This window comes from Gallus gallus, chromosome 6 (assembly GCF_016699485.2).
Source record: "Gallus gallus isolate bGalGal1 chromosome 6, bGalGal1.mat.broiler.GRCg7b, whole genome shotgun sequence".
Lineage (NCBI taxonomy): Eukaryota > Metazoa > Chordata > Aves > Galliformes > Phasianidae > Gallus > Gallus gallus.
In genome coordinates this window covers 32,538,493-32,557,544 of record NC_052537.1, presented here as the reverse complement: position 1 = coordinate 32,557,544, position 19,052 = coordinate 32,538,493, and the positions used below count along the sequence as shown (strand labels likewise).

The 19,052-nt window shown below is 41.4% G+C and overlaps 1 protein-coding gene and 1 non-coding gene across 2 annotated transcripts in view; one reads left to right on the top strand and one right to left on the bottom strand.

The window, feature by feature from the left end:
- Positions 1-18,831, top strand: part of CPXM2 (carboxypeptidase X, M14 family member 2) — a 67,406-nt gene extending 48,575 nt beyond the window's left edge. Inside the window, exons 7-13 of the mRNA XM_421810.8 lie at positions 2,964-3,087; positions 4,193-4,389; positions 5,227-5,406; positions 6,313-6,610; positions 9,788-9,927; positions 10,181-10,280; positions 15,780-18,831. Of these exons, the coding sequence (XP_421810.7) occupies positions 2,964-3,087; positions 4,193-4,389; positions 5,227-5,406; positions 6,313-6,610; positions 9,788-9,927; positions 10,181-10,280; positions 15,780-16,033 (1,293 nt within the window). The 3' untranslated portion in view covers positions 16,034-18,831. The remainder of the gene's footprint in view (positions 1-2,963; positions 3,088-4,192; positions 4,390-5,226; positions 5,407-6,312; positions 6,611-9,787; positions 9,928-10,180; positions 10,281-15,779) is intronic.
- TRNAH-GUG lies at positions 3,924-3,995 on the bottom strand. Its single transcript has one exon. It is a non-coding gene; the product is annotated as a tRNA-His (tRNA).
- Positions 18,832-19,052: the final 221 nt, after the last annotated feature.

The following is a 19,052-nucleotide window of genomic DNA, read 5'->3' as shown; positions in this document are numbered from 1 at the left end:
GTTATAAACTGAAATGTATAACCAGAATTATACTTTGCTTAGAAAATAGAGGTTTTAATTGTTAAGTTTGTTTAACTGTGCGTAATTCTTTCCTCTGGGTCAAGTCAGATTGCAGTCACTCTCCAAGTCTTGTGTTGGTTGTCATGGCCAGCTTTGCTCATGGAAGTGGTGGAATGATAGTACGGAACGTTATGAATTTGAGCTGTATGTGTTACCTTTTTATCTGAGGGCGAGTCAATGAAATCTAGAAGAGTAGAGTAATTCCCAGCCAACATCCCGTGCTGCATGCAGGGCCAGGTTGATGGTCTCCATCTCTCCACTCAAGAAGGAGGCAAGTTCTGTTTTGACATGAAGCAGAACAGAGAACACAGAGATATCCGTACCTGGTCTGTTGCAGGACTCAGATACCCAAACGATTTTCATAAAGGGTAACAGATAGCCATAACCTGAATGGCATTAAGGGGAGAGCCTTTTTGCCTCCTCCAGGTTTAGGCAGCACACCTTTTTAACACACCTTTTCTGCCAAACTGAAGAACTGGACCTTCAGACACCAGTTCTGAAGGGCTTCTTCAAAGACTGCATGCAGTTTTCCAAGGCGCTAACAAGATAAATAATTGGTACTGACAAACAAACAGGAACTGTCAAATAAGAACTGCTGGTGAGCACAACTCTGGAAATGTTTTACAGCCCTGCTGGTTGTTAATAAAGCCCTGACGGACTATTATCATCAATTGTCTCTGACAGTTTGTACAAGCGCAAAGAAAACACTGTGACATTCCAGGTGACCTATTGTGCCGTTTGGAGGAAATGGGCATGAGAAAAGCAAATATGAAATATGTTCGTTTCCAGCATTGTATTTATATATAAACACTTATCCACGTACTATACCCATGCTGCCATCAGAGGGGCCACAGTGGAGAACGTTGCATAGGACCTGATTCAGGAAAGATTCCTCGTTTAACTTGGAAATAGTAACACGCCTGAAATAAAACAGATGGTTGGGAGTTTGCTGAGGCCAATACAAATATTTCCATTGTTTGTAAAATGCTTTGACATTGGTTCTAGGCATTTTTCTTACCAGGAATGAATTTTAACATGCTTTTCTAAATTGGTGCTCTGGATGGTGCCAGGTACATTGGGAAAGCTTCTGCGCTGCAGTAGGATTTCATGAACAGGCTCATCTCCCTGTTTCAAAGTTGGGTAGCTGCTCTACTAAGAAAGATTTCCATAGCACCCTGTCCGTTGGTATTTTTGGTTCACTGTGAGCAATTTCAGACACAGTGGCTCTTGACTGTGGAGATTTAAAGCATTCTGACTTAACTTGGCAATGAGTTGTTAAATCTTGTGTAGAAAATGTAAAATAATGTCCCCTGCATCTTATATATGCTTCAGCTGGAAAAACAAATCATGGCATACCCTTTCATACATGCCCAGAAGATTAAAAATATTCCATGGAAATATTTGGGTGCTCATCATACCAGCACATTGATGATTATGGCAGTGGTGGGAAAAAGTACATAGAAAACCAGAAAGCACACTGATGAAGCATATGTGAATGCAATTTTAGAGGAGCGTTGAGTTGACATTTGCAAAAAGAAATTGTTTCTCATATGTATGAAGCCAATGTACAAGACGGACAAACCTTTAAAAACAAAAAAAAACCCAACCATCTTTTCTGTCTTTTAGTGTGATTATAAATAGAAGTCTTTTATGAGAGGAATTTTAATGATGTTCTCAATGTGAATTGTGTTTCCACTTTGATTTACTAAATGGTGACATGGGAATTGGACACATCTAATTAATGTTTTTTCTAAATCATCAGCTTTGTTATCATGCAGTATTGTCTCTATATTAATACTGTGAGAGCAAAGAGGTTTTGTTATGCTGCAGTACTTCTTCAATAATGTATGCACCCTTGTTTATGGAAAGATTGTCTAATTAATAAACCCTAGGGCTCCAATTTACAGTAAAGTCCTTATTTATTTCTTTAATCTCTTCCACTGAAAAAAAGATCAAGACAGATAAATTTTGTCATTTAAAGCTATTTGCAAAAACTTCTTAGTAAGAACACGTTTTTAGCCTTGCTTGTGAATCTTAACGTTCACCTGAAATGTTGCAATGAAAATTGGTTTTGTTTGTTCCTTTGTGGGATGATTTAGACGGCAGATATCCTTATCTGGATAACATCTGCGCAATGCCATTGATGTAAACAGAACTACAGCCCATACCATGACCTTCCTCATGCACTTTATTAAGCAGTAAGGCTAATTGATTACATTTAGAAGATGTCTCGCAGTATCTGAAGGAAGGATTAACTGAGTAGATTTTGACAATAGATGCTTTCAGACTGGATGTTGGCCTTGCCGTTATTATTATTATTTTTGCTGAAGCCTTGTAAGTAATTCACAGGAATTTGTTACACCATTTATTTGCTAAAAGAGTATATCCTGTTATGTTTATGGGAGTAATTCAGATAACACCTATCTTGCTATTTTGGCCTCATCAATATTGCCTAAAACAATGATTTTACTCGTATGAGACTTTATATTGTTATGTAGAGCATGTAGGAAGAGGTGTTGAGAAGCCTCTTTCCATTGTGTAATGTTTTGAGAATACGTGCTCTATTATCTCATGATAGTGTAGGACTTATGTAGGGGATTGTTTGTTTGTTTGTTCTTTATTATTCCTTTTGAACCTACCCATCATGTAGTACTATTGCAGAATTAACTACATCTCATGTAAGAAAGATCTAGAACTTCACCTACACTGTGTTGTTTCATCTTGTTCTAGCTGAACAAAGTTGATGTTGTGTGATAGTAGAGCTATGGTTCATAAAGCATTTACAACTAAGAAATAAGATAGAGAATGAAGAGTGTCTGAAACAACCAATCTGGAATAAAATCATAATAGTTCAATACTGTTGATGCTGTTAGTCTAACTCTATGTCATTTTTTCTTTGACAGTTGATGAAAACTGTGAATAAAATGTGCCCAAACATCACAAGAATTTACAATATTGGAAAAAGCCACCAAGGACTAAAACTGTACGCTGTTGAGATTTCTGACAACCCAGGAGAACATGAAGTTGGTTAGGATTTAATCTAACTAATTCTGTTGGAGAGTGTTGGGCTTTGGTTTTTTGCTTTTTTTCTTTTTTTTTCCTCCTCATTCTCTCTATCTGCAGTAATTATCGCTGATGGAATTATATTCATGGCAGCAATGATTTCGAATGTATGTGGGAGGAACTTCAGTGCTGAGTTTCTAAAATGAGAAGAGTAGGATGAGCACAAACAGAAGGCATTTTGAATGTAGGATCAAATTCTTCAATGATAATGAGTTTTATTCTTTGCAGTAATAAAGTAGAAGTGAATCTTAGTGCTGGGGAATGGATTTCAGTGCTGAAGATTGTGTAGCTTTGGATGAAAATTTGCTTTTTTATATGGGATTGTATGCATTGCATGCAAAAGCAGGTCAAATCTCCCAGTATTCTTCCAGTGGTGAGTGTTGGGTGTTCAGTTTCCTACCCATAGGACAGATAATCATTCAGTCTGTGATCCCTCTGTGGATATGAATAAGGATCTCACTGTGTTGCTGTCCATGTCAGGCATTGGTGTAAATGTGCTCTGCCATACCTGTGAATACCTGCTAAGTGCTCACCCCATGCATGGGAGGTGTTACCCAGGTGTTAACACCAGAATAATTCATCTCATGTCCTTGACCACCCAGTGCCTGAGATTGATGGGCTCAGCAAGCGGGAGGGTGGACCCGTCTACAAGCCAGAGGTTGTCCATTTTGGATCTGTTCTAGCTGGGGTTTGCAAGCGTTATTCCTTCAATGGGCTTGGCCTTGTTGAACCTCATTGACGTGGGTGGTGTTGACGTGGGCTGACTAAAAAGGCAGAGACTGTGTGTACCACCGAGGCGATGCCGTGACTCGGATTTGAACCGAGGTTGCTGCGGCCACAACGCAGAGTACTAACCACTATACGATCACGGCGTGCTACCAGGGCTCTGATGCATAAGCCTGTTATTTCAGAGCAACTACAGAAAGTAATTATTTGATTATTATATGTTTCTTTATTTTTTTCAGTTAAGGCATTTCTCCACCCCACACTAAGTGAAAAGCTGCTGCTTGACATCTGTAGACCCTTCATTTGCTGCTCTGACTGCATTTCTGTCCTATGTGATTGCCAGGTGAACCAGAATTTCGGTACATTGCAGGAGCTCATGGGAATGAAGTGCTGGGACGTGAGCTGATCCTTTTGTTAATGCAGTTCATGTGTCAGGAATACCTCGCTGGGAACCCACGCATTGTGCATCTCATCGAGGATACCAGGATCCACCTTCTTCCCTCAGTCAACCCAGATGGATACGACAAGGCATACAAAGCGGTAATGTGGAGGAATTATTTAGATCTGTTAGATTAATGAAGCAAGCTACTGTTGTCACTTGTTTTTAATTTTCCGGAGATGATATGTTGCGAGCAACTAAAAGAATCAAAATAAAAGATAAAAACAGAAACATCAAAGTAAACATAAGCCACTGAAGCATCTTACCTGGGGAAAAATTTGTATTGGTCTTTATGTGATGTTGGCTAATATGAGGATGCATATGGAAAGGAGGGGCCCCAAGACTTCCACAACAAACCATACTAAGGAGTAAATCAGTGAGAGCACCATCACAGAGAATGAATAATTTGTGCAGCCTGTTTTGTCGTGGGAAAACAAAGCTTAAGCACATAAAAATCTGTATTCCTCTGTAGCTGAAATTTAATATAACACCTTTAAGGAGCACACTGTGTTGGGCATCATGATATTTCAGTCTGGAATAAGACAAACAACAGGGAGGGAAAATTCATGGCTCTGTTCAGGTGCACTGGCAAATCTTCCTGGGCAGTCTGTAGCAGCAGACTAGAATACAAAAGCTGTGCTCACAGCCGTGGAAGGGATGTATGCCATCTCCACTGCAACCTAGGGAAAAATAGTCTTCAGCAGAAACCTTGAAAACAAACCGGAACATTTTGTCTAACCCCAGGTGTTTTGTCTTTGGCTTTACCTCGACCAACTGGAAACATAAAAATCCATGTTTTCATTTCAGTGATAGCAGTAATTCATCCTTCCATTTCTCTGCATGGATCATCCCGAATCACTTTGCTGGGGATCACAGGTTGTCATAATCTGAATGATCATTTCTTTTTCTTTTCTTCTTTTTTCCCCCTTCAATCTAAGGGCTCAGAATTAGGGGGCTGGTCTTTAGGTCGATGGACTCAGGATGGCATTGACATCAACAATAATTTCCCTGATTTAAACTCTTTGCTCTGGGAGTCTGAAGATCAGAAGAAGAGCAAAAGGAAAGTTCCAAACCATCACATCCCCATTCCTGACTGGTACCTGTCTGAAAATGCCACCGTAAGTAACACTGGCTTTGGAAAGATGGGAAGATGAAGTTGGGGGCAGGTTGAAAGACTGAGCTTTGTATTTCTCGTGGAAAATGCAGCTTGCTGGTGATGCTGCATACCTGCTCTAAGACAACTGTCTGGGCTTCCCTGATAGTCGATAGAAATAAAATTGCACCACAAAGATGCAGTTGGGTCCCATGTTTTAGCAGCTGCCCTTGGAAAGGGAGCAGCTTCCTGCAGTGCCATCTTTTCTCTCGGCTATTGGGAGAGCCTGGAGGACTTGATACCCAGGTTTGAGTCCTAGACAGGTAAAGAAATGGAAACATAAACCCAGAGCTGGGCTCATCTCTGAGTCAGGCTGCTCCCCAGCTTTGCAGCATGGGTGAGCTCTTTTACAAGGTATGCACCATGTGGATTTCTCCTGTTTTTTTTTTGTTTTGTTTTTATGTTGCTTGAAATAACATTGCAGTGGCTTACGCTAGCCCTGTTAAAATTTAACTTCTTTTTTGCATGGCATTTGAAATAACTATTTATAGTGGCCAAGCTTCCCCTGTTTTGCAGGGAAGGCACTTAACTGTGGCAGTTCTGTGGGCTTTAGAAATATTGCCCTGCTTAAAATCCTTTATTTCCCAAACTCATCCCAGCTGATGCCATTGGGCACAGCGTTATGATCCGACAACTTGTTGGTTCTAAATCACTCCTGCAGGATAAAACAAATATGCTAAGGTTTGCGTTATCTTTTATGGGTTGTCAGTGGCCTCCAAAACGTGTCTGGCAGGCACTGTCATTAAAATATTTTCTTCTTGGCCACATCTCTTGTGCTGACTACTCACTCTGTGCGAAGCATCTTCCAGTCTGCCTCCAGAAGATCACCAGTTCTCACGGGCCCCAACAAAGCTGTTTCCTTCTCTCCTAGGTGGCAGTGGAGACGCGAGCAATCATTGCATGGATGGAAAAAATTCCTTTTGTGCTGGGGGGCAATCTGCAGGGAGGAGAGCTGGTCGTGGCGTACCCCTACGACATGGTGCGGTCCCTGTGGAAAACGCAGGACTACACGCCCACACCAGATGACCATGTCTTTCGCTGGCTTGCCTACTCCTACGCCTCCACACACCGGCTGATGACAGACGCGAGGAGGAGAGCGTGTCACACAGAGGACTTCCAGAAGGAGGATGGCACAGTTAATGGCGCCTCGTGGCACACCGTGGCTGGAAGTAGGTGCCTGAGGAAATTAGCGGAATCACAGAATGGCTTGGGTTGGAAGGGACCTTGAAGGTCACCTAGTTGCAAACTCCTGCCATGGGCTGGTGTCCCCTACTAGCACAGGCTGCCCAGGGCCCATCCGTGGATGTGAGCACCTCCAGAGATGGGCACCCACTCTTCTCTGGGCAGCAGTGCCAGGGCCTCGCCACCCTCTGAGAACAGAATTTCCTCCTAATTTCCCATTCATTGTGCCATTACACTGTTAAACATGATAATGACATCACTGCCTGGTATGCACTGTGGAAGTAAAGGTGCTAAAATGTGCTCTGAGACCAATATTTCCTCATCTGGAAATCCATTCATTGCATGTCATCAGGTAGCAGCAGATTGACAGGGGCTGCTTTGTCACTAATACCCAATGGCCATTCCCTTTACTACCAGCGTTTCCAGAAGTGCAGTGTGTTAATTTCTAGATTCTGTACAGTCAAGGTTGTTTGCTGGGAGAACAATAACCCAGTCCAAATCCTATATCAGAGGAATCTCAGCCTCTTGCTAGCTGTGTCAAGCTGCAGACCTGCTTGCCTGCTGCCATCCTCCTTTTAAGAGACCTGGATGTGCACACGCTTAAAATATGAATAGGCTCCGCAGGCATTTTTGCTGCCAGAATAAATTACAGAGCACATCACTCACGGTGTGCTCCAGCCCCTGTCACTGTCACTGAGCGCAAAGGGGAAGCCGTGTCCTGTAGTGCAGACTGAGCATCACTTTCTAGGGAAGCCCAATTAAAGACACATTATTATTAGCAATAGCTGCAGTTATCTCTACAGGTGCACAGTTGAGCAGACTGATGAGGCACCCTGCAGAATCATCACAGCTCTACTCAAAACCTTTATTTCCAGGTGCATCAGTTAGACAACACTTTCTACAGGATTAAGAAGGAAGCAGCATGCCTGAATGACAACAGGAGCCACTGCAGCCCTAATGGCAAACAGATGCAGGAAAGCATCTGTGCAGACCACGTTTTTATTGGAGCTGGCTCTTGTTTGTAACTTGCAGGTAGTTTCACTGCATAAACGTTTCTCAGCTTTGGACTATTTTTTGTACATTGGCCCACGTATGATTAACGTTGGCCAGCCTTTGAAGGCCAGAGCCAAGAATTAACTTTTCAGATGTTTTTTCAGGAGGTTGAAAAGTGGTGGGTGAGTTTCAGGGGGGGGGAAGAGAAAGATTGAACAGCTCGGGTCGCAAGGCCAGTGTCTAATGATAGATGTGTATGCATTTCTCCAAATTCTTTTAAAACAGTGTAAGTTTTTGTTGTTGCTTTTTTTTTTTAAAAAAAAAAAAAAACCTTGGTTGCTAACTTGACTGCTTAATTATATAATTTATGAGCTTAATTTTCCTGAGTGCTACAGAAACACGATTATGAATCAATAGAGGAAAGATGGCACTGGCCATGTCACTGACAGATATTGGTATTAGGTTACATTAAGTAATGGTGTGCAATATGGATGCTGAATAATATCTTGATTTCTTAGAAATGATTGCATATTGGATTTTGTTCATCTGATCTATTTTATTACTTTACGATGTTTCTCATTATGTTACATATCCTGCTTTATTCCATGATAATAAGACTTCCAATATTGTCTTTGAGTGAAATGCTTGAAATATTGCTTTTGCCTTTGTTCTTTACATCCCAGAGCCTAGGCTGAACCTCAGATGATGTGGTCTCCATTCAACCTGTGGGATTGTTTTAGACCTTTTCTCTAGACAGGGAAGTGGAATGAATTTTGTGGTGTAGATATGTGTACACACGTAGAGAAAGACATGCACATACCTATATGCGCATAGACATGTTCTACAGCTGACTGTAACCAACAGCACCCTGTGTTTTCCAAATATGATTCCAGGATTGAATGTGAATTTCTCTCATACTTTTTCCATTCCATTCCCTCTGTATTCCCATGCTGACACAAATGTAGATACATTGGTCACTCAACTTTGTTTCTTTACCCTTTAGTTCAATGTGTAGCAGTTTCTGCATGCATTTTGGACTGCAATGAGTGCAAGTTCTTCAGATAAATTTACATATAACATTTCTGCACTGGGTGTACTGCTCAAAGGCAAAGAACAGATGAATTTTATTTTATTTCTAGTGTTTTCAAGGCTGGAATTGCCTGTTAAGACACTACGCAGAGAGTTGCTCTTGGCAACGTTAAGCCATTTTCTAAAATACATGTACTAAAACTGAGCAATTGCTATGTATTGCAAAACATTTCACAATAGATTAATCAGGATGTGATAGAATATGTGAGGGAAAAATAACTGAGGCTGTTTCTCAGATGGAAGGGAAGCACGTTTGTGCAGCGCAGCATATGCCACTGTCTGATATTCAGGCTTCCCCCACCAACAAATGTGAAGAGCATAACATCTGCATTACATAACCCTCCAACTCTGCACCCAGGAGGCTCTGAGGTCTTATTAAATATTTGACTACTGGTCTGTTGTAATTGGACAGGACTACAGGTTTTTTTTTTTAGTTTTTAACTCTTTTCCATTAGAAGTAAATGCATTTCCTTATAATCTTTGCCACTGTGAAGTATAACACTTAGTGATCATGAATGAACGTTTGTTTAAATATTTTTTATTGTAAAAGCGAGTGGATAGTAAGGAATGAAGCTCCTGTTGCTCCTTTCTCTAATGCTCATAGACTGTACCATGTTATCTGTGTTGTTGTAAGGAGCTAATAAATGGAATTTTCCAAAGGAAAATAGCTGCAAGAGTTGGAAGAGAAAGCTGAAAAATGGAAATAGTTGAGATCTGAATCTAAATACAGTCTTCCATAGCAGTCAAGACCTTTGTAAAGGTCACAGCAATTTCTGTGATGCAAACAAGCTGCAGCTCCTCACAGGCAATGGTGTTCCTGGGTTTTGGTCAGGACAGATTTCTAATGGAAGTCCACATCACAGAGTGATGATGCAGATTCTATTCCTTTGCAAAGCCATAAGAGGAAACACAGAATGGATTCTTTCACTCATTACAAGCTTATATATATATATACACTAGATATATGTTTTAAACTGCATTGTTTCCATTTTATTTCATTCTCTTGTATTTTACCCCACTTTATTTTTTCACTCTCCATTGACAGGCTTACCCCACTTTGTTTTTTTACTCCCCATTGACAGGCATAAATGACTTCAGCTATCTGCACACCAACTGCTTTGAGCTGTCCATCTATGTGGGCTGCGACAAGTATCCCCACGAGAGCGAGTTGCCTGAGGAGTGGGAGAACAACCGGGAGTCCCTCATCGTTTTCATGGAGCAGGTATTCAAGAGCATCCTAACTCCTGACCCACTTGTTGGCTTCCTTTTCTGCTGTTTTATCTGCGTGTTATATCTGTCTCTCGTATTCAGTGTTGCTGGGATCCTGCCAGTATTTGTAAGCTGAGTTCACATTGTATGAACCCCAAAATAGGTATGCTTAATTCACATGTGGAATTCTTGATTTGCTCCATCTTTCTAATGACAGCACTGCTCCTTGCTAAGTAATGTTTATTTTTCGCTTGTCCTCCCAACAGGTCCATCGGGGCATCAAGGGCATAGTGAAAGACACACATGGAAGGGGAATCCCAAATGCCATTATTTCAGTAGAAGGCGTTAACCATGACATTCGCACAGGTAATACATAATAATAGTATTGAGCAAATAACATTCCATCTGCCCCACATCAATTGCTTGAGTCAAGCTATGTTAAAATAATTTTTATTCCTCCTTTTCTCATGAAAAGCTAATGCAAATTCAACCCGGAATAACTGTAGTACTGACAAACAAGGCTGTCATAGCAGCTTGCCATGCAGAGTGCTCCTCTGGCTGTTAAGTAATGGGAATGCGTTGGAGACGTGAGCCAGAGCTGTGTCCAGAGGAGGAACAGCTGCTGCAGGGAAGGGGTTTCACACACTGCAGTCTTCTGCAAAGCATCACAGCTTTGGGAAAGAGTTTGATGGGGCTTGGCCAAAACACTGCTTTGTATGGGTGAATGTCAGCCTGAGAATTAACTTTCAGTATGTATAGCTAAAAGTAAAGAATGCACAAATGTACATTTGTATGTACACCCAGTTGTAGCTATTTGCGCTCAGAGTAAACTCCAGCCCTATTTAATGGCCTGGCAAGTAGACATGGCACTAAATAAAGCGTTGCTTTAAATAGATGCTAGTGACTACAGGATTAATCGTAATACCCAAAAACAGTTGTTGGCAGGTCAGGGGCTGGATGGTGTCCACCAGCTGTTGTGTTTGTGGAGGTCCTGTGTGATTGCTTATGACCCAGTGGCTGGGGCACTTGTGAGATCTGCCACTGGGAGAGGGGCATGGAGAGGAGATGGGTAAGCAAGAGGTGATGGCAAGGGCTGGCTGCTGAGGTGCAGGACAGCACACTTTGGTGTGCTGGCTGAATTCAGGCTATGGAGTACCATGAAGATAAGAGACTTCCACCTCTTTAATCTTTCACTGGAGCCAATAATAAATCTTGTAATATCTAACATAGTTTACAAATAGTTTTATTTTGGCGCTACTGTGTCTCTGTTGTAAAAGAGAACATTGAATAACAGATACTTAATTAGGCAGTAATGACTCTTCCTTAAATATTTCACAATTGGATGAGTGGGAGATGATAGCAGGAATGAAATTAATCAGTTGGTTTTCTCTGTCTTGGAGTAGTGCCACAAACTGTAAGTTGAATTATTCTGCTAATGGAATTAATGTATTTCTCTGGTTGAGACCAAACAAGTGCAGGAGGCTCCAGCTCTCCATATGCCGGATTCTCACATGAAAGAAAAAATCAACTGTTTAAAGACAATGAACAAGCATATGGAAGAGAGTCCTGGTGTCATGGGAAGAGGTGCACAAGGTCCCAGAGCCCAGTACCACTTGAAAGCTTGCAGCTACTTGCATTAGACTTACAGCTGAGCTTTTGTGGCTTAGGGCCATCTCAGTACAAGCAAAAGTAATTGCTTTATTATTTTTACTTATATTTTTAATGAGAAATGCTGAAGTTGATACTGTGTTTGGGAATCACTTTTTAGATGGGAGCTACAGGTGTTTATCTTGTTTTGTATTAGGCAGATAACAATCTATATGTTGTTGGAGACAAAAAGCTAAAGTGCCTTATATAACATCAGAGAAAGAAGGCAAATTGTTGGCATTCTCCTTTCTTCTGTACTTTTTAAAATGAAAAAAATATGTATATCCATTTAAACCTCTGAATTATCTTGGTATAAAAACAGTCCAAATGGTGACACACTGAACAGGTTGCCCAAGGAGGCTGTGGATGCCCCATCCCTGGAGGCATTCAAGGCCAGGCTGGATGTGGCTCTGGGCAGCCTGGTCTGATTATTGGTGACCCTGCACGTAGCAGAGGGGTTGAAACTTTGATCTTTGATGTCCTTTTCAACCCAGGCCATTCTATTATATTCTATGATGATTCTATGAAATGGGAGGAAAGTTATGGCCACTATCTTTATTCATGTAATTTTTGTTTCAAGCGAGCTAGGCTGTAAGGTACCTGCTGTTTCTTTGGTGCATCTACGTGGTAGACTACCTTGTAGAGCAGACAAAATTGCCTGCAAAGGCCTTCTAACAACATTGATTTGTTTGAGAATATCTCTCGCTAAATGTGCACAGAAAGCACTTTTTTATTTTCTCTTGGAAGTACAATGTCTTATGGGAAAAGGAGACTGGCAGCACTAAGCTGATAATATTAATAGGCTATTTGGAATTATTGATTTTGAGAGTAAGAGCTTTATGGAAGATTATGCCATTTTCTCTTGATGCAGATGCAATTATTGATTAACTGTGATTATATTTGATTTAGAATCATTCTATGATTCTATATGGTGTTACGATTAGATGTGGACTTGTTTCTATGAGATAACCTTTGGAAAGGAGTTCATCAATTGGGTGAAGGAATGCACTGAATGCCCTTATTTCCTAATGCTACAAATGCAGTCAGTTTTCTGGGTTGTCTTAGAATCATGGAATCATTCAGGTTTAAAAAGACCATAAAGATTATCAAGTCCAACTGATCATCACCATTCCCACTAACCACGTCCCTAAAGTACACCTTATCACTCCCACTAGCAGAGATCAGTGGAATTTCCGTCACAGAGGGAAAGTAGTTTGCAAAATGCTTCTGATTTACCGTGGCCATTGTGTTTTGAATCAGACTTAGGTGGCATCTGTCTGAGTATCATAGAATCATGAAATCGTAAATGGCCTGGGTTGAAAAGGACCACAGTGATCATCTAGTTTCAACCCCCCTGTTACGCACAGGGTCACCAACCACCAGACCAGGCTGCCTAGTCCCTGGGAAAGGATTGCATTTTGCTTGCTACCAGCTGAATGCAGTAAACAATACATGACTAAACCTGGAATATGAAGGGTGAAACATTTTCTGATTTTGCACACTTTGGAAATCTCAAAGCAAGTCTTGACCAAGAAATATACAGATCTCTTCCAGTGAAGCATTTCGTACTGGAGCCTGTACCAGAGCTCAAAGACTTGTGCATTTCTGTGTAATTTTTTTTTGCAATTAAGCATAATTAATTTAATTTCACACAATGTTCAGAGGAAAAAAATTATGAATATTTTGGTAAACTTGATGTGCTTTCAGCATACATTATGTAACCAAACTCAAAGATTTTGAAGTAGCGTCTAGTTAGTATTTAATATCATTAGTCTCAGCTAGGCATATTTCTAGTATTAGAACTTTTCCTTTTTTTGCTTCTTGCTGTCTGCCTTTCAATGGAGAAAAGTTAGGTTTCAGTTATTATATGCATCAGGCATGCAGCACTATCACTTGCTTTTCTGGGGACATTTTTGCAGGTAACAGAGTATTAGGATAATTTATATAAGGTATTTAATAGAATTTGCTACATTTATGTTAATAGCTTAACTTTAAAATAAGGTTCATCATAGTATCAGAGAATCATTGAATCATTCAGGTTGGAAAAGACCACTAAGAGTATCCAGACCAACCACTGACCCATCACCACCACGATCCTATCAAAGAGTGAAATGCATCCTGCTCACAGCTTAATATTCGGCGTTGTAATGATTTCCCAGTGGTGTGTCAATGCGTAGATGTTTTCCTGGTGTGTGGCTGTGATAAACTGCTTATTAAATGTGTTAGAAAAATGTGGGTCAGCCTTGGAGTGGGGATGCAGCATTCCCAGGGATGTGGTGGTGGATGCAACAATGGGAACCCAATCCCCTTCCTAATGCCCTTTTCCCTTGCGGGGTATAACACAGCGTGGCTGCAAGCTGAGCCCATGGGGAGCCACAGTGGGAGCACAGGAACTGCCAGAGCTGAGAGGCATCTACAGCTCAAAATAGGCCCTTAGGGAGAAATCCAAGCAATGTGGGCAGCTTTCAGTTTTGCCTTTTGGTTATGGTGCCAACAGACCCAACAACAAGGGAGAATAATTAAATAAGGAGCTCCTCAGAGAGCCCATTCTAAGAGTGCTGTACCTGAGGTCCTAAGAAATAGGAAAGCTGGACCTTGGCCGTCACCCCACAGAGGTTCACAGTGGCTGAAAGAAAAACCTGAGCAAGGTGCTATACAACAACTAACACAGGTGTGCTTGCACACAGTTTCACAATTGCAGTCAGAGGCTGCAATACCACAGTATAGTTCATATTTCTGTTTTGCTAAGGCTTGCTGTTTGCAATTTTTTACCATGCCCTAAATTAAAATCATATTTCTTTAAACCAAGGCCAGCCAGTCTGATCTTTTCCCAAATATCATATTTGTACCCAAATGATCTTTAGCTTTTGCAACACTGCGTTGCAAGCAACCCAAGGCTAGTGGTAGTAAGGCTGTCAGCTGTCATTAGAACTAAAAACAAGAACAAACAAACAAAAAACCCTCTCCGTACAAGAGATGCTGTGCTTCTATTTATATATAGAATTGCACGCATGATTGAAACCTATTGTCTTTTTATTTTTTTTCCCCACTGTTTTGAAAATGTTGGTGCCATGTTCTCCTGTAGAGCTGGTGGGAGAAGGAGAGGCACATGTGCCATGGGGCAGCCTCATAGCCACCCTCCTACCACGAGGCTGTCACCTTACCCATGTGCTGGTGAGTCTGCATTCACGTCAGTAGCACTTTCCTCAATTTTCCCTGGGGAACAGTGTCACTAGCATGTGTTATTTTAACCCCTTTTTGCTCTTCCTCCCCATGCTTTCACGTGAAAGCATTCTCTTTGTGTTCATTTTAAGGTGGTCCTTTCTGGGAGCAAACTGCTCTTCTTGCAGTTGATTTTAACTTCTTGCTTGATTTTGCTGGAGACATTTCCTTCAGCGCTGTGTGTATTTTACTATCTAGTGGAATATCTGTGAGGAAGTTGGATTACTTTGTATTTAAGTTTACAGAAGGCTGAATAGGGAATAAGAGTTATGATGGATTTTCCCTTTCTATTGTCTTGCACATAGAAGCTTTGTTGGCATTTTCATGTACAAACCCAGCTAGTTGCATCTGCCCACAGCCAGGTCCAATGCCACGTGTCCATGTTGTATTTTTGAATCAGGAACATTTCTTCTTAAGGACTGAACACATATTCAGAATAAGGAATATGTTTTCCCACTACTTTTGAGCAGTGGTTCACCACATAGGGTGACACAGAATCATAGAATGGTTTGAATTGGAAAGGACCCGTGAAGGCCATCTGATCCAACTTCTGTGCAATGAACAGAGACATCTACAGCCAAATCAGGCTGCCTAGAGCCCCATCCAGTGATGATCTATTCCAGCTGTGAGGTTTCCTATTGGAGCTCCAGATGAAACATTTTTAGGGGGCACAGAGCAAGGAGTCCATCCCAATCCCCTTGCCTCTTGGGCGGGGGGAGCTTGCATAGCTAGATTACCCTGAAATTCCTCTGTATTAAAGGACTGCTGGGTTTCTGTGATGGCCTCAAGTGTGCCATGAGTTTGGTTGTTAGCTACAAAGTCTTGGGTGGCTGTGAAGGAGGGATGCAGAATTGCCAGTCCAGTGTCTCATCTCTACTTGTGTCAGTTGAAAAGCAACCTCCAGCCCATGTATGTTGGGTACCAGCCCATGTTGGGTACCAGTATACACTGCAGGAGAAAGGAGCCCTGTCTTAAAAGCGTCCCTTTTCCACACAGGAGCTGATGGGGACTACTGGCGCCTTCTCAACCCGGGGGAATACCTGGTCAGTGTAAAAGCAGAAGGCTACACCACCGCCACCAAGAACTGCGAGGTGGGCTACGACATGGGAGCTACCCTTTGCGACTTCACCATCTCCAAGACCAACCTGGCGAGGATCAAGGAAATCATGAGGAAATTCGGGAAGCAGCCGATCAGCCTGTCCCTGCGGAGGCTCCGGCAGCGGGCTCGGCAGTGGAGGCAGCGCAGATAGAGCCCGGCTCCGCCAACATCAGCCCAGCTGTAGCAGTAGTGAGAGTCGCATAGCCCAACCCTTCGTACGCATTTCCCTGTCTGAGGCCTTTCTCTTAGTGGAGCTGGATGTGGGTTTGTCAGTGTGGCAAAAAACTGGAAGCAAGGATTGGTTCGAGCTGAAGTGAAATAAGCCCCGGTGTGTGGGGAGGAGAGGTGGGAAGAATGAAAAGGTGTTTTGAGTTGAAATGAAATGTTTTGGGTGTTGTTTTTTTTGTTTGTTTGTTTGTTTGTTTTGCCTGTGGATTATTTAATCCTATGTAAATCTGTTTTCTTTAAGGATAGCAAAGGAAGAAAAAAAAAATACTTGTAAACGAGAAATACTTTTTACTGAAAAAAACAAAAAAGAAAAATGATGTTTCTAAAGTATAAAATTGATATATTTTTGCAATTCAAAAAAGTTATGACTATCTTTAAATTCTATTCTCGTGTGGGAGAAAAGCTGAGAGGGCACAGCTTCTGCTGAACATCATTAAAATGTGTCCAAATTTTGGTCTCCCTTTCCCTGTAAATCCACATTTTGACAAGCATTGTAATCTCTGGGGGAAAAATATCCTGAAGCGAATAACCCATCTCAGCTTTTCTGTTTTGGTATTCAAGAACGCATGGTGACTCCAGAACTTAGTGCCCAGTGTTTTTTGTTTCCAAGGCTGTGTTTTTACTCTGAACTACACCTAACAAAAAGGGCGCTGGGTAAGGACTGCTGCAACCACAGCACCTCCTCTCTGATGCAGGAAAAAGACTTGAAATGAAGCTTTCCTTGTGGATGCAGACTTGGGCATGGGCAAAATCCACTGACAGCATCTTTCTTCTTGATTCTGGCCTGCCTATAAGCACCTTTGTGCTCACGCACACCTCACGTCGCTGTCTTCCACAACGTGGCAGGGACTCACCTTCCTCTACATGATCTGTTTGTCTTGCCACTACAGCTGCTGCTTTCCTGGCCTTGTCGTTCTGAGAGCTGGACTTGTGCTTTATTATTGGCTTTTAAGTAACAAAGTTGTACAGCAGAATGGGTTTGAGGTTTGGGAAAGATGCAGATCGGATCTGGGAAAGAATGAACTAAATAAACACTGGTCAAGCCATCAGCTGGTGGAAATCAACTTTGCTCTGTTAGATTCAACGTCGTGACCTTGGTTGTACCAAAAGAAGGGCCAGCTGTACCTTTTTAGCCAGTCAGAAGTCTGTGGATAAATAAACATCTCTAGTATGCACGGTAGTGAGGCCGCAGTGTGCACTTCCACATAGAGTTTTATTTAGAGCCTTCTAATTGCCGTTACAGTGCTTGCCTATACTGATGTGATTCTTGGAAAAGATGTTCACCCAACCCGTGTTCAAGACCAAGGAGGAATAAACTGTGAGTAGCAAACTTACTGTAAGAATATTATGTGCCATCTGTATTACATCTATTTTTATTTTCTCAGCAAAGAATCTTGCTAACACAAAAGGCAAAATATGGCAGAGTGAATAATACAATCATGAACCCTTACATAATAAATAGCCCTTTTCTTAAATTTCTTAGACAATTCCAGCCTATCCTTGTTCTGCACATACCATTAAAGAACAGCAATCTGTGTGACAGCGAGGGAACAAAGAAAATAGCAGAGTGCAGACATAATTCTCTACAGCTGAAATTATGGAACTCCAGCTCCATTGTCAGCACTGTTTAAATTAAATCATAGAGTCAAATAATCTAATCGCTACATTAGCATTTTGAATTGTATTTTACTTATGCTACTCTATTTACCACCTTTGCAACATTCTATAGCCCATTTATTTGTTTTGAACAGCAAACGTAATGGCACAGTTGTCAAGAAGGGTTTTTTTAGCAGCTGAGATGTCATTCTTTTCTTGGGCAGTGATGAGAAATACTTTAGGAATACTGGAGCAGTGACAGCATATCAGTACTCCTGCTAACGTGGCTCATTCATTGGCATGCATAGGTTTTGCCACCACCACAATGACAGGTTTTCTGTGTTATGATCTGATGAAGGTCTTTAGGTTGGTTCTTTATGGAGTCCTATGAAGTCTCAGCCATCTTGCGGGGGGCGGAGGTCTGAACAGTCATACAGGGTGCAGAGCAACCACATTTGAATCACTGATAGCTGGACTGAAGGTGGAAACCGGTAGATGGACAGTCGTGGTCCTGGCAGGTCAGTTCTTTCCACTTTGAAATAATGTACTTTACAAACCCAAAGGTCCTCATGCTCTGTTCTCAGGTATGAGGTTATCTCAATCATCAGGTATTTTTATTCAAGGAGTGGATCTGATGAGAAATTCTTTGATATCTGTGAGCTAAAAGTAAATGTCTCCTGATTGCTAAGACCTCAGTACCACCAGATGCTGAGGATGGTGGCCTTGGTGCTCTATGCTGGAGGTGGCCGTACTCGCACGTACCGAGCACAGCACCCCTATGACTAAGGCAGATGACCTCACCCTACTTTGGTCCAGGCATTACTCAGTAAATAGCCTAATAGCCATCAAGTGCACTCATCTGTGCAATTTTTTTTATTATTTTTCAGTACTTTTAGACCAAACATTCCAGTTCAAAAGGAGTAACTTTAGATGTGTGAACATCTCATGCTAAGACAGGATGCTTATGCCTGCCCTAAATACAATAATACCAAAATGAATTGTGCCCTAGTTTTTGCTATAGTTATGCACTTGGGAGCTGAGTATTCACTTAAAGAAAAATATGTGGCACTGCTATTTAATGTCTATGTAGATCCAACAACAAACCAATAAAGTCAATATTTTACAGTTGTCTATCTTTTCCATGTCTTTAGAACAGCTAATTATTTTCTAAATTCTTTGGGTTTTATCTCCTTTGCTGTTACAGTTGTAGGAAAAAAAAAAATGCAACCCTGCAGAAACAACAGGAAATAAAACTGGAGGATAGATGCATTCCTTTTAAAATTACGGATCCATTTTTACAGATACTTATATGAGGACTGCCAAGCTTTGATCATTCCTGATAGAAA